Consider the following 14,656-nt stretch of genomic DNA (forward strand, 5'->3'; position numbering starts at 1 on the left):
TTTGAGCATGGTAAGCACTGGCCTTCTGATGTTTAACATGCAACTGTTTTAACGTTTGCGCAAATATTTTCGAAGTAAAATTCGAACCTTGATCCGTTTGTATAACTTTAGGAATTCCAAACAGAGCAATGAATTGCGTTAAAGCTTTTAACACGGTCTTTGTAGTGATTGAACGTAACGGATAAGCAGCTGGAAACCTGGTTGTCTGACACATTATTGTAAGCAAATACTTACTGCCTGTCCTAGACTTAAGTAATGGGCCCACACAATCTACAATCAAATATTCAAATGGTTGGTTCACCACTGGGATAGGAAAAAGTGGTGCAGGTTTCAGGGTCTGGTTCGGCTTGCCAGTCACCTGACAAGTATGACAGGTCTTAATATATGCAGACAAATCTCGTTTTAACTTAGGCCAAAAGAAACTTCTCAGAATCAACTGATAGGTTTTTACACCCAAATGGCCTGAAGAATCATGCGCCAAGTCTGAAACCAACAACACTTTATGCAGAGGAACAGATACTACATTTAGTCCTATTCCTCTAATTAAGATATTGCTATCAGTATATGATTCACTAGAAAAGGGCAGGACAGTCTCAGAAATAAACGATTCCATTGCACCTGTGTCTCTGAGGATTTGTACTGCTTACTATGATCAGAGCCCACTAGCGAAACATAACCCTCTGTAATAAAAGGTGAAAAGCTAGATTTCTGACTTTCACAATGAGTTTCCACAGCCAGTTCAAGGGACGACTGAACAGGCGTCACCAATCCGACAGACTTCAGTCCTAAAGCAGTACTTTTTATTTTCTTATTTTCTACTGAATATTGAGCTTTAGCTTTAAGCATCGGACATTCATTTTCCAATGACCCTTAGCCTGACAGTAATTGCAAATATCTGCTAAATCACTTTTCCCAGGAGAATGAAACGATCTTGTCCTAGAGAGATCAAAATTTTCCCTACTCTTATCATATGCAAACCCATATGGTTCGCGTCTCCCATCTTTGAACATTTTTGTCCAAACTGATTTTTGTGAATTAAAGCAAATTCATCAGCAAGAACTGCAGCGTCATAAACTGTATGAACTTTAGCCTCAGTTACATAAGTAGCAATACAAGGTGGCACTGAATTTTTAAACTGCTCCAACACTACCAGCTCCTTTAAATCACTCAAAGTCTCCACACCAGAAGCAGTACACCAGCGATTACAATGAGTTTGAATTTCTCTCACAAATTCCACGTGTGTTTGTTTTTCAGATTTTTACCAACCTCTAAATCGCTGTCTATATGCTTCCAGCACCAATTCATAAGCTTTCAAAACAGCTGATTTTACACAATCATAGTTCTCTGAATCCCAGTATCTACAGAAGAAAAACTTCCTGAGCTCTTCCGTAAAGACACACTGCAGTAATAAAGTACGCACTGAATCTGGCCACATTCTAGCATCAGCTACCCGCTCAAACAAAGAGAAAAAGGTATCAATATCCTTTTCATCAAATTTGGGTACAAGTTGCAAATTTGTGACCACATCAAAATCATGCCAATCATCCTCATTACCTTCAGCCGACAATCTTTTAGTTTCCTTAGAAAATGTCCCTGCTTTAATCAAATCCAATTTATAGCGCTCCAGATCTAATTTTCCCTTTTCAATTTCGAACATTACTTCTATTTTTTCTGTTCGATTTTTTCCTTCGAGTTTGTTTCTATCAAAAGTAAATCTTTCTGCTGCTCATAAGAAAAGGATTTTCTACTAACCTGAACAGTAGACATCTGCTCAGCCTGAAGTACCTTTTGTTCGACCAAAGCAGATATCAAAATCGATTTCAAGCTCTCTTTCAATCGTTTATCCGCAACAGAAAGACCAACATCAAAATGATTCATGACGCTAACAATTGATCTTTCGAATATTCATTTAAAAGATCTTCTGACGGATTACGAATAAACTCTTCAATATTGGAGGTCATGATTTATATCTCTGCTACCTCAAACCAATTACCAAACAAATAAAATTCTAATATCCACAAAACACACTGGAAAATGTCTACATTATATATTCTACACATTCAATCAGCATTCAATTCGTGTAACTTACCATATTACACGTTTCAAACAACACGCAACGATAATTCAAACGCTTACAAAACTCAACTTCCCAAATCAAACATCTACTACTTTACCTCCCAAACAATCGCTACTCGAAGCCTCCCAAACTACACAACACACGTGGAGCACTCGCCACGGAGTCAGAACTAATGATAACGAAGAAACCGGTGTTCCTAATTACAACGGCCGGACGAGCCCCATATTTGTCACGGCCGGCTCAAGCCGCGACAAATGAGGAAGGCAACGAGAACGCGAAATGTATCAACAAATGTTTATTTACAGAAATAAAGATTACAACTCATAATAAATAAAATAATACTCAGTTAAAGCAAGATAATAATCATAATCCAACAGGCCTGCCAAATCTAAACCCCAAACCAAAACTAAACTAATGCATAAAGCAAACCAATAATCACAACAGAACAGCCCAACGTAACAAGAACCAAAGAGAGTAACAGAGAGGCCAAACAGAGGTCCAAAAACCCTTTTAAACTTCTCTGCAGGTGTTTCACATAATGATTACACCCCAAGTCCCGCCCCTCAGCTGGCTAAAGCAGAACGGGCCCAGAGGCACGTCACAATAGACCTGAACAACCATCAATCACTTAATTAACCCTGGCACTGAGTTTCTCAGTGAGGCTAAAATTATATTAAATGCACCAGCTCAGATAGACCTGAAGGTTACTTTCTTGCGTTGCCTTTGAGTTACAGGGATTCCCTTTTGTTGTCGTGGTCGTTGCAGGGAAAGGGGTTTCCCAAGTGCTGATTGGCTGGAAGTTCAGTCGTTAAAGTCCCCCGTGGCCGTGATCCCGTCGTTGGATCGTTTCGTCTCATGATTTATGACGCTTTTTTCACTTTTATTAGTTTAGCAGACGAGTATAGCCTATGAATACTTTTGCAAATGAGAAGCAAAACACTTTCGTGAATGGACTGGGACCAATAATGTGGTAAATATAATAAACAAATAATGTTTGTTTTCCAACCGGAGACATAATTACTTATAAATCATCTAATATAAGACACATATTAACCAGGTACTTCATTCCTTTATTTAATATAAGACAAACTGTAATCAATTGCTTTATTTTAATAATGTTAATAATAATATTAATGAAATATCTTGAGTTGACCCAGGGACATAATATTCTAATGCTGACCCAGGGACTTCATTCCTTCATCTAATATAAGACAAACAGTAATCAGTCGCTTTATTTTAATAATAATAATAATAATGAAATATCTTAAGTTGACCCAGAGACTTCATTCAATAATGAAATATCTTGAGTTGACCCAGGGACATAATATTCTTATGTTGACCCAGGGACTTCATTCCTTCATCTAATATAAGACAAACAGTAATCAATCGCTTTACTTTAATAATGTTAATAATAATAATAATAATAATAATAATTAAATATCTTGAGTTGACCCAGGGACTTCAGTCTTTGTAGTTTATCTAATATAAGACAAAATGTAATATATCACTGTATTTTAATAACAACAACAACAAATTAATAATAATAATTATGATTATTGTTGTTGTTGCTATTATTAAATTTATTGTGCTGACCCAGGGCCTTCGTTCCTGATAGCTCATTCAATAAGTTGATTTTTTTTCCTCTCATTTGAAGATGATCACTGGTTGAAACCACTTGAAATATTGTAATCTTAACATTAATTTTCCTCTTTGTACAGATAGAGCTTATCTATGGAGAAAGATAAAGGGTAAATATTCATTAAAATATTGTCTGTATATACAAGAAATTTCACTCATTGTAACATTTATACAAAAATGTGTTTTTGTATTTTTTCCTTTGAGGTCCTCCTGTGTACCTTTTTTGACAAAGGAGTCACTTTCAACTCTAGACGATGGAATGTGGCTTGATGACATTGTCATGGACATTGTATTGAGGTAATTCATTTGAATCATCATAAAACTGCAAATCATAATATTCTTAGCAATAATTTTCTACTAAATCTTTCTAGGTCTGTTCATGACGAATTAGGACGTCATAAAAGAAGAAAATCTCTAATCTACCCAGTGCATTTTTATACAAAATTACAAAACAGGTAGGAGTTGCTGATATGTTAAGAAAGCTCAATAAATTCATTTGAATTCATCTCTTTCTATATTTGCAATTCTGTGCAATTCAGTGGATTTTCAGGTGTCATCGACTGGACGAAAAACGAGGGCATTTTCCGAAAGGACTACCTTTTGATAGTTGAGAATTATCTTGGGTGAGAACGTTACATTATTTTATTACTGGTTGTTACTTATTACACATCTGGAAACCTCAAATATGACTGGTCAGTCTTAACTTCTAGCAGACTGTTGATTCTCAGTAACAACACCTATAGGGTTGTATTATGCAATTACCAATGTAATGTACTTTTCATATTACATATTAGATGTTTATAATATAGTAAGTGATTGTGTCCCTTGAAAAATAGCAAAGTGTATGGAACACATTAAATTATCAAAACATATCTTACTTATATTGCCTGTTAATGATTTTCTTTTCTTCAGAAACCACTGGAGACTCCTGATTGTATGCTTCCCTGGAAACGAAGAAGGAGAACACATTAAAAGGGGGCGAAAACTGGTGCAAAGAAGGAGGTAGATATGCATATTGCATTAGGGTAATTAAATTTGGGTAATTATATTTGGTGATGTTGCCCCTATAATGAAATAATGCTGCTACTTTTAGTCCCTTGCCAAACATTTATATTATTAGATTTCTCTGTTTTTAATCAGTTTTTTACATTTAGGCATTGCATTTTAATGCTAGACTCCCGGTCCCAGCAACTGAGTGACAGCATGGATGTTTTCCAGAACATTCGAAGGTTGGTTCTGTTGTATATTGGCCCACATTTTACTTAAATACTGCACAAAATTCCCAAAATTAATTTATTTTAATCATTCATGACTGTCTTCTATGGAACACAAAGGAGGACATTGAAATGTTTACCTGGAATTAGTCATTACCATACAGTGAGAAATATAAGTATACTGGCTTTTGAACTCCATGTGGTTGTAATAGAAATTAACGTTTAATACGTTTATTTATTTTTCTTCTTCTTCTTCTTTCAGTTACTTGACAGAAATGTGGAAACACACAAGAAAAACGCCCTGGATATTTTCTGCAGAGTCCATGCCAGCCCTGAACCTGAAGGTACCTGGACAGCAAGCAAACATGTCTGAGTGTGGCATATTTATGTTACTCTATGCTGAGCACTTTCTGAAGGTAAGTTCTGAAATTAAGTAATTAAAATGCATTTTTGCATGTCACTAAAAAAAAACAAATAATTTATTTTTCATTTCCTTCCTGTAGGATCCTCCCAAAGAACTAAGCTCTGAGGTTGACTGTACATCCTGGTTTACACTGGCTGATGCATTTTCCTGGCGTGCGCAGATCAGGGACAACATGCGTAGTAGTTTAGAAGGTGTATTTGTTTATTTTTTAATGAACATTAAATAATCCTGATGAAATTAATTCAGTTAAAATATCTAAAATGATGTCACTATGTTCTTAAATTTTAGGAAGTTATTTTAAATACAGCATAGGGTGCACAAGCATAACTTTCTGTTGTTTTGATATGGCAGATGATATGTATTTAACTTGTGCTACATTAATCTTGTAATACTGGTGATTGACTATGAGTTTTGCTTATGCAGCACAGGGAAGTGACGCAGAAGAAACAGAAAGTGAAGAAGAGAAAAGGGTTGTTGAGAGAGAGCAGGAGGAAAACATAGCCAAGAAAAGAAAAATAGTTATTGTCATCTCTGTTAAGCAATGTTACACTGAATTGATTTAATTATAACACATCACTATTAGCGAACACAGACAGCAGAGTAATGTTAAACGTTCATGGTTTACTTAGCTTAATGTACAATAGAAGATGGAATTATTTTTTTCTGTTTTGGTTTAATACAGTACATGTAAAAATGTATATAGTGAAATAAAACAAACAAACAAACAAAAAACAGCCTCTTTCACTTAATTTCTTATATGCACACATACTTGTAGCATGCTAATTTTAAATGTATATTACATTACATTATTACAGTGCCTTAGCCTTGTTTGTTTTGTCATATCTACATTCATTTTTAGAATTTGGTTAGTCGTCTTTTGAAATTCTTTCTATACTTTCGTTTCATGTTTTTTGCTCTGTGTGGAAACAATGGTCTTATCTTTCTTTTCAAATCTGTAGTTACTGCTATAAGTGCCGTTCCAGTCATGCTGGCATTTGTTACACTGTCATGCAGGTTTTCAATTTGTTGGCTAATGTGCTGAGGAATATTCTGCAATTTCTGCACAGTCTCCAGTATTTCATTTAACATCTGCACTTCAGTTTTTGAGTGGTTTGCTGCAGTGTTGACATTTAACTGCATCAATGTGTCTTCTTGTGACAGAGTAGGTACATCTCTTGCTAATATGACATAAAATAATTCACATGCAAGGAGAAGGCAAGCACATTTCTCCCTATAAGAATATGTACAACAGGTACACTGAAATGTCGTAGCAGAAGTGTGGTAAATCCTCTTATTACATAAACTTTGTACATCTACCTCTTTTGTGTCAAAGCACAGAATGGAGTAGAGCTTCTTTTGCTTAATTACACTAGCATGTGCGTTCAGTTGATAATCCAAAGCAGGAAACTTCTGAAAATCACGTTCACTCAGCAAATCAGTAAGTACAAGGTGTTTACGATTCCAATTGGGCTGCTACAAAAACTTTCAGATGGACAAACTTTGTAGGATAGACCAGGGGCTTGTTTAATTAAGGTAAGATTAATGCTATCTTGCCAACCTTTTTCCACCAATCTTGAGGCTGATTTAAGTATTTCTCCTGACTTCAAAGAGGCATTTTTCATTCTTCCAACTGCCTGCAAATCTTGGATGACCTGGAAGTATCCGTCTGTCTTCCTGATGAGAATGCTGATAAGATCGTCCAGTCTACGGTTCCTAATGCCACCCAAAAACTGATATTTTAGGCGATGGAAAAATCTAATTGGACAAGCAAAGAAAAAAAAAAAAGATTTTAATGTGATTGTTTTTTTTTTGTTTTTGTTTTTATGCTTGTGATCGCATTATTTTAATTTACGTTAACTCATAATCAAGTTGCATAAGTTTAATTTCAAATATTACCTTTCAACAAGATTGTTTGTATCAGAATAAGCATGGTTGTAGCAACGTCCAAAGTCAGACCATGTATGTCCTAGTTCCAGCCAGTGATCCTTGAAGTATGAGCAAAGAGCTGGGAAATCATCAAATCTCTTGAGGAACTGCTCAGCAGTTGACTTAAAATCTTGATGCTATTTTAACAAAATGAAAAAAGAATTAATGACTTAATATTACATTAAAATGATCAGATATTTGCTTTAAAATTATTATATAATAGTAAAAGTACAATTAAGAAAGCAAAACTGAATTGTAAATTTTACGCACTGTTGCACAAAGCTTCATCTTTCTGATGAAGGAAATTATTTCTGTTCTAACATCAGTATTTGATGGTCCACTGACTCCAGAGTCTGTCTTTGAAAGCCAACGAACAACAGCCTGATAACAGAGACATCAAATAATTTTTGGACATTTTTAAAATATTAACAATATGAAAATTGCATATATACACATACCTGCATAACACGATACCAGCACAGCAAGATATCTGAGTCTGGGAAGACTTTCCGCAAGGCATTTATCTCACACATATCCTTGTCCACCATGAAGCACCTAGAGGAAACAACATAGCATACCAGAAAATGAAAACACACACACACCATTTCAAAAGTTTGGAATCAGTAAGATTTTAAATATTTTTAAAAGACGTCTATTATGCTCTCCAAGACGGCATTTATTTGATTAAACATAGGAAGAAAAAAAAATCTTGTAAGTAATAATGAAATATTACAATTACAATTTAAAACAACTATTTTCTATTTGAATATATTTTACAATGTAATTTATTCCTGTGTTGGCAAAGCTGAATGTCCAGCATTATTACTCCAATCTTCAGTGTCTTATGATCCTTCAGAATTCATTTTAATATGATTAACACAGTCAAACACAGCTGACCGCTTCACCCGGTGGTTCTGTGTATCACTGCACAACACCTTAAATTGTCACTGATACTGTTCACTGAAGCTTATATTTCCTGCATTTATATAGCATTTTTTTTCAAGTTAGTCCTGTTTATAATAAAACTAATAATAATAAAAACTGTTTTAATATATGCTGCAATATCTTGTTATCTTTCTGTTGCTGTTCCTGGTCAGGGACTGTTTTGTTTTTGTTTTTTACAGTGGAAGGAAGGCGGCTTATTGCTTTAAAATAAATATTTTTGGAAGGAATAAATTACAGTTTTACAGTTAGATATATTCAAATAGAAAATAGTCTCTGGTATCAGGGGCCAGACCAATGAATCTACTACAAGTATGTCAGTTTAAATAAACCAAAAATAAATAAATAAATAAAAAAAATATACATACCTTGGGGCAGAAGGACACACTCTCTTTAACTGCTGTAAAGCTATCTCTAGAGTTGCCTCTTTCTCATTGCTTGTTACTATAAAAGCGACTGGAACTCCATGGCCATAGTCATCTCTTATAGCCAGGGTATAAAGTGGAAAATTATACTGGTTTACACAATGAGTGGCATCCAAAAATATAACGTTCTTTCCATGTCTGTATAGATTCTCTCTCATGTTGGGAGTCTGAAGGATAATTATGAGATCATTCTCATGGGAAAAAGGGTGAAAAAAAAACAACATTGTCCTTCAGGTGACCGGTCAATAATTTGGCTGAACTAACAGAATCATCTTTATTCAGATGGCTTCGGCGTACTAAGCATGTGTGTATATTCTCAATGTCCTTTGGAGTGACAAAGTACTGACGGTTGTTCAGGTCTGTGTGTCCGTGAGATCTGGACCATTTGTGGGCTTCCAGTAGAATGATATCTGGCTTGACACCTAATGAGATCCATTCTTCAATTTGTTTGACTAAATCAGGACACACTGTTTGAAAGTGTCCTTGTTCAACAGTTGCATTGTGCTCTTTGCTGGTGCGTTGTACAATGACTTTGTGGCTCAGCCAATCATTCTTGACCTTAAATGATGTGTAAGCCATATATCCTGAGAGCTTGTAACTTCCATCAACGGGGTTCCCTGACCGGATGCAGTAGAAGAGGTAGTATTCTTTATCCTTGTCCTTTTGACTTTCAGAATTTGTTTCTAAAGTTTGTCAACGTTTTAACTTTTTCTTGAATGAACGTCTCATGATTTTCTTCTTTATTCAGGACATGCACATCAACTGTAATATTTTTGTTTTTTCCTCTTTGTCTTTCTTCCCGCAACACTGTTTTCTTAATACAATCCTCCATTTCTCTTTACATTCTGGGGAGAAAAAATATTGTTACCTTAGGGAACAAGCTCTTCGTAATAACAACTTCTTAATAATAATAATAAATATTAACAAGCATTATGTTCTTAAGATGTAACCATTATTATTTACATTTAATACAAATTTATGATGTTCCCAGGCCAACATTAGACTGAAAATGCTCTACATAATATTCAAATTTCATTCATAACACCCTGGGCCAGCACAAGATATTTCATTATTATTATTGTTATTGCTATTATTATTATTATTAACATTAACATTATTCAAATAAAGTGATTGATTATAGTTTGTCTTATATTAGATGAAGTCCCTGGGTCAACATAAGAATATTGTGTCCATGGGTCAACTCAAGATATTTAATTATTATTATTATTATTATTATTAAAATAAAGTGATTGATTATAGTTTGTCTTATATTAGATGAAGGAATGAAGTCCCTGGGTCAACGTTACAATATTATGTCCCTGGGTCAACTCAAGATATTTCATTATTATTATTATTATTAACATTATTAAAATAAAGCAATTGATTACAGTTTGTCTTATATTAAATAAAGGAATGAAGTACCTGGTTAATATTTGTCTTATATTAGATGATTTATAAGTAATTATGTCTCCGGTTGGAAAACAAACATTATTTGTTTATTATATTTACCGCATTATTGGTCCCAGTCCATTCACGAAAGTGTTTTGCTTCTCATTTGCAAAAGTATTCATAGGCTATACTCGTCTGCTAAACTAATAAAAGTGAAAAAAGCGTCATAAATCATGAGACGAAACAATCCAACGACGGGATCACGGCCACGGGGGAAGCGCCACACCGGGTCGGGCTGCGAAACGACCGCAGGCTCCTTCCTGTTCGGCGATTTGTGCCATTTATGACCAGTTTAGCTAATGTTAGCGTTAGTTATGCATCCACCGTGAAATGGAAATTATTACATTATGCTGAGCAGGGACTTGTTGACCCAGGAACGTGTAGAACTCGGCAGAATCAGGACGTGCTATCCTCACCATAGTTAGAACACCTGACACTAAGTTAAGGTACATGACTCCCTAGCTGCACATGGCATCCTAGATCAACAGTAGTTGCAAACCATGCTAGGAAAACCCACAGCAGCTTTGTTTTGTTTTGTTCTTCTTTTACCTATCCTTTTCCTTCCCCTCTTTCTTTAGTAGGTGAAACACCTAGACGCCCTGCAAGGGTCAAAGGTCTGATATTAGGATTGACTCACCACACCTAATACCCGCAAGCCACTCTAAACCGAATGGAAGCCAGAGAGCTCCACGCACGATAGGTCACAAATGATGTCACCAGAAACTAAAGGTGAACATTCTTAAGTTGAGACAACTTAGAAGAAACAAACAAATTTAATCACAAAATTTGATCGAAGAATCAACGTACTAAACTAAATTAGAACAACAATTTCCAAATTTGAACTAAAAACTATTCAGTTAACAAACTAGATTGAACAATTGAATATAACCACCTGTACCCGAATAACCTGATGCCCTGCACCAGTACAGTAACTGTCATGGAGGTGTTGTCTTGTTGTTTGCTGTGTTTGTGTCTGCTTCTTCTGCCTCTGTTGATCCAGTGCTTGCCGATGTCTCCAACTCGACACATCGCCAATCAAGGGGGGTATGTAGGATCAGAACGAGTCAGACAAAACTAAGATTCGATCAGAACATCGAAACATGAAGAGCCGAAATTCCAGAGAGGCCCCAAGAAAACAGGACAACGTCATAAATCAGATTCCTAGCGCCGACCTCTGAAAGAAGCCTAACCAACAAGCCTCTTCCAGAACAGCTGGCAACATTAAGACAAAAGAACACTTATTGATAAGTACAATGCCGGAAGGAGATCGTCAAATTTGGGGCAAATAATCAAGATTAATGGTCAAAGAGATGGCCATCACATGTGTTCCACGAGAGAAATCACAAGCTTCTTTAGATTGACTCTTCCCCCACACATAGAAGACAAAGAACCAGACTGAAATTCCTCTGTCCAAAGAACATGTCTTTTGGTCTCCACAGAACTACACAGAGACTTTCTTTTTCATATGCACATAAAACCATCCTAAAAGGACATTGCTAGGCATAACACTATATTATGTATGTAACCACACATTAGACTATCATGTTTTAAGCACATATTATGTATGTCTTTTTAATAACAATTGAATGACTTTAAGGGTTATTCGTGTTTGGTATGTATGAGTTTGACAATTCTAGCTTGAAACGTTTCTTCCAATTGATTCTTTGTCAAATGTATCATATTCTGGTTATAGAAATCACGTCCAAAAGTATACTTTGCAAGAGTGTGTAAAATTCGGACCATGTGACTGATAACATGCTGATTTATGATGGAAAGAACAACCCTAGCTAAGATAATAGCCTATCTAATTGGTCAAGACACCAGATGGGATGTGTCCAGAAGCTGAGTTTAAAAACTCAGGACACCATCAAACCTTCCCTTCTCACCCTTCTCTCTTCTGTCTTCTTGCCACCGCGTTTTGACACTGCTTTTTAGCGCTCTTTGAGCGTGCTCTGGCCAACAGGCCAGTTGCTACTTAACACCACGATGAAAAGGAAAACCACCTAGTCTCGTTACACCCTTTCTTTCTTTTCTTTTAGTTTATTTTCCGTTGCGAGTTTCGTGTTCTCAGTTTAAGTTTTGCTGCCACGCCTTATCTCCGAGTTCAACTCGAGCATGTGACCGTCTCAAAACTTCAACCAGACCAACTCCGCACCCCTAGCCAACGCCCAAGACATCACTTCAACAACTACTGAACTTCCAGCCAATCACCAACTCGGGAAAACCCCTTTTCCTGCAATGACGATGACGACAAAAGGGAATCCCTGATAACATTTAATTGAAAAAAATAATAATTTTCCTCATTTGAAAAGAAAGGAATTGTTTCTTTCAATTGAATTTGTTTTTCACCTTTTTCTCTCTTTTCCCTCTTCCTCATTAGAAGTGACGAAGTCTTCACATGTCTAGTCTACCTAGATACCCTGAGACCAACACAGTCATCACCACACTACACTAGTGGTTCAAAATCACTGACACAACACTTAGTTGTCCCACCACACATAGGCTTCTACTCCACACAGATCCGTGTCAGTCTCTCTTCTCCCCAGCGTGCTAACATGCCCAGACTGCAGCCTCCTTTGCCCAAGGGGAAGATGGGAACACTTGGCTGAGAGGCACGACAGACAGCCTCACCCCCAAGACCCTTGAACTGTTATTATTTTTAATAATAATCCTAATTCTGAGAAGATTTCTGACACCAGATTCGAGCCAGAACACCAACCACGAGGAGCTAGTCAAAATCACCAGCTCCCTAAGCTATGCCTTCATGACCCAGCTGAAGCTCAGCGACAAGCACATCACCCATCTTCGAGAGGAGCTGACGTGTGCTCAACGCCGCATAGACAAGCTAGAAGTAAAAGTTCAAGATCAACCCAAAGCACCCAACGAGAGGAAGCAGGAAACAACGGAACAAGTTAAGGAGCTCCAAGCAGCCCTGACAGCAGCTCAGCTTGACCAACAACATGCAAAAGCTGCCCAGAAAGACCTGGTAAACAGACTCCAGTATGCCGAACAGCTACTAGAGAAAGCCAAGAATGACATCAGCAACAAGAATGCTGAAATCAGTACCTTGAAACACCACCTTGAAAGGTACAGAACTGAAATGGACAATCTGACCCAACAACTAGACAATACCAACTATGAGCTCTATATGGTCAGAAAAGAACTCAAACATGCTTATGAGCAGAAACGAGAGCCAAGGCAAGAGAAACATCTCTCAGCCTCACCACTGCTGAGCAGAGCCGAGTCCTACGTCCAAGAACTGGTACGCAACGAAAGAAGCAAAGGGCCACAACCCAAAACTTCACCTGCCTTCGCCACAGAACTCTTTCCTGTCAACGAAAGAAAACCTCCCATCCAAGCAGACCTTGGAGCTGCACTTGGGATGACCGTCAAAGACCTCGACAAGCTGTCTAAAAACATCAGCAGGTTCAACCCGAACTCCACAGAGGGCCACACCATCGAGGCTCATCTGGAGAATTCATGTTATACGGCTCGTTCAGTGAATCGCCGGCCGACTCAGTGACCAGCCGCAAAACAGTGATTCTGTTCAAATTCCCTATAAAATCATAAATGATTCCCTTTGAGCTAAATTTAATTATTTACATATTAAACCCTACAATGGGTTGGTTAATAATTTTAATGGTAATTCTTTTACAATGGAATGCTAGAAGCTTAATGGCTAATGGTCAAGAATTTAAGCATTTCATAAATGAATTAGAAGAGAAACCAGATGTGATATGTATTCAGGAAACATGGCTGAAACCAAATCTTGATTTTGTAATACATGGGTACACTGTGATAAGGAAAGATAGGATTGATGGAGGAGGAGGGGGGTGTGCCACATTTATCAAGCTGGGATTGCCATATAGGTTGATAGGAATGGGAGGTGATCAGCAATACATAGTGGTGGAGGTGTGGGAAAGAGGGGAGGGGATAAGTTTTATTAACTACTATAATCCATGTAAAAGGTTGTTGATTGATAACTTACTAAGTATTCAAGGTCAGGATAGACAAAAAGTAATCTGGTGCGCAGATTTTAATGCTCATAGCCCTATGTGTGTGCGGGTGGGGGGGTGTACAAACAGAGATGCAAATGGTAAGATTATTGAAGAATTGATGGATGAAAGAGAATTGGTCAGTCTGAATGATGGAAGTGGAACTAGGATAAATTTAGTATCAGGAATGGAATCTGCATTAGATGTAACTTTAGTGTCTAATACTCTGGCTGGAAGTAGTAGATGGAAGGTCTGGGCAACAACTACAATGGGCAGTGATCACTGCCCAGTAATATGCAGAGTTTGTGGGAGACAAGAAATAATTGTAGAAGAAAGGATCCCAAAGTGGATATTTGAAAAAGCAGACTGGGATCAATTCAAGAAGATAAGTGAAGAAATAATGACTAGGATTGATACATCTGGAAATATAGAGGAGGTAAATAGTCAAGTTACTTCAGCAATTATAATGGCAGCTGAAGAAGCTATTCCTAAAAGGAAAAATAGAGGTAAACAAAGACTAGTGCCTTGGTGGAATGAGGAGTGTCATAAGGCAGGTGTCACAACAT

General features: G+C 36.9%; 2 protein-coding genes across 2 annotated transcripts; one reads left to right on the forward strand and one right to left on the reverse strand.

Annotated features, from left to right (window-relative positions):
• The first annotated feature begins 2,960 nt into the window (after positions 1-2,960).
• Positions 2,961-5,848, forward strand: LOC131536659 (uncharacterized). Its single transcript, XM_058769707.1, has 9 exons — positions 2,961-3,047; positions 3,796-3,825; positions 3,920-4,012; positions 4,087-4,170; positions 4,255-4,338; positions 4,628-4,717; positions 4,870-4,944; positions 5,192-5,345; positions 5,433-5,848. Exons 2-9 carry the CDS (start codon positions 3,809-3,811, stop codon positions 5,577-5,579), a joined length of 744 nt encoding a protein of 247 aa, XP_058625690.1. The 5' UTR covers positions 2,961-3,047; positions 3,796-3,808; the 3' UTR covers positions 5,580-5,848.
• Positions 4,292-9,389, reverse strand: LOC131536654 (uncharacterized). Its single transcript, XM_058769702.1, has 6 exons — positions 8,590-9,389; positions 7,738-7,834; positions 7,550-7,660; positions 7,250-7,416; positions 6,912-7,108; positions 4,292-4,659 (listed from the first exon to the last, which is right to left on the reverse strand). The coding sequence occupies exons 1-6, from the start codon at positions 8,868-8,870 to the stop codon at positions 4,514-4,516; spliced, it is 999 nt and encodes a 332-aa protein (XP_058625685.1). The 5' UTR covers positions 8,871-9,389; the 3' UTR covers positions 4,292-4,513.
• Between the last annotated feature and the right edge of the window lie 5,267 nt (positions 9,390-14,656).

This window comes from Onychostoma macrolepis, chromosome 03 (genome assembly GCF_012432095.1).
Source record: "Onychostoma macrolepis isolate SWU-2019 chromosome 03, ASM1243209v1, whole genome shotgun sequence".
Lineage (NCBI taxonomy): Eukaryota > Metazoa > Chordata > Actinopteri > Cypriniformes > Cyprinidae > Onychostoma > Onychostoma macrolepis.

Excerpts from the sequence above, each read along its gene's own strand:
- LOC131536659 (XM_058769707.1), top strand. Across the intron at positions 4,013-4,086 it reads GTCATGGACATTGTATTGAG|GTCTGTTCATGACGAATTAG; the intron begins GTAATTCATTTG and ends AAATCTTTCTAG. Across the intron at positions 4,339-4,627 it reads ATAGTTGAGAATTATCTTGG|AAACCACTGGAGACTCCTGA; the intron begins GTGAGAACGTTA and ends TCTTTTCTTCAG.
- LOC131536654 (XM_058769702.1), bottom strand. The coding sequence starts at position 8,870 with ATGTTGTTTTTTTTTCACCCTTTTTCCCATGAGAATGATCTCATAATT. Across the intron at positions 7,835-8,589 it reads GTGTGTCCTTCTGCCCCAAG|GTGCTTCATGGTGGACAAGG; the intron begins GTATGTATATTT and ends TGTTTCCTCTAG. Across the intron at positions 4,660-6,911 it reads CTCAAGATTGGTGGAAAAAG|GGAAGCATACAATCAGGAGT; the intron begins GTTGGCAAGATA and ends CTTCGTTTCCAG.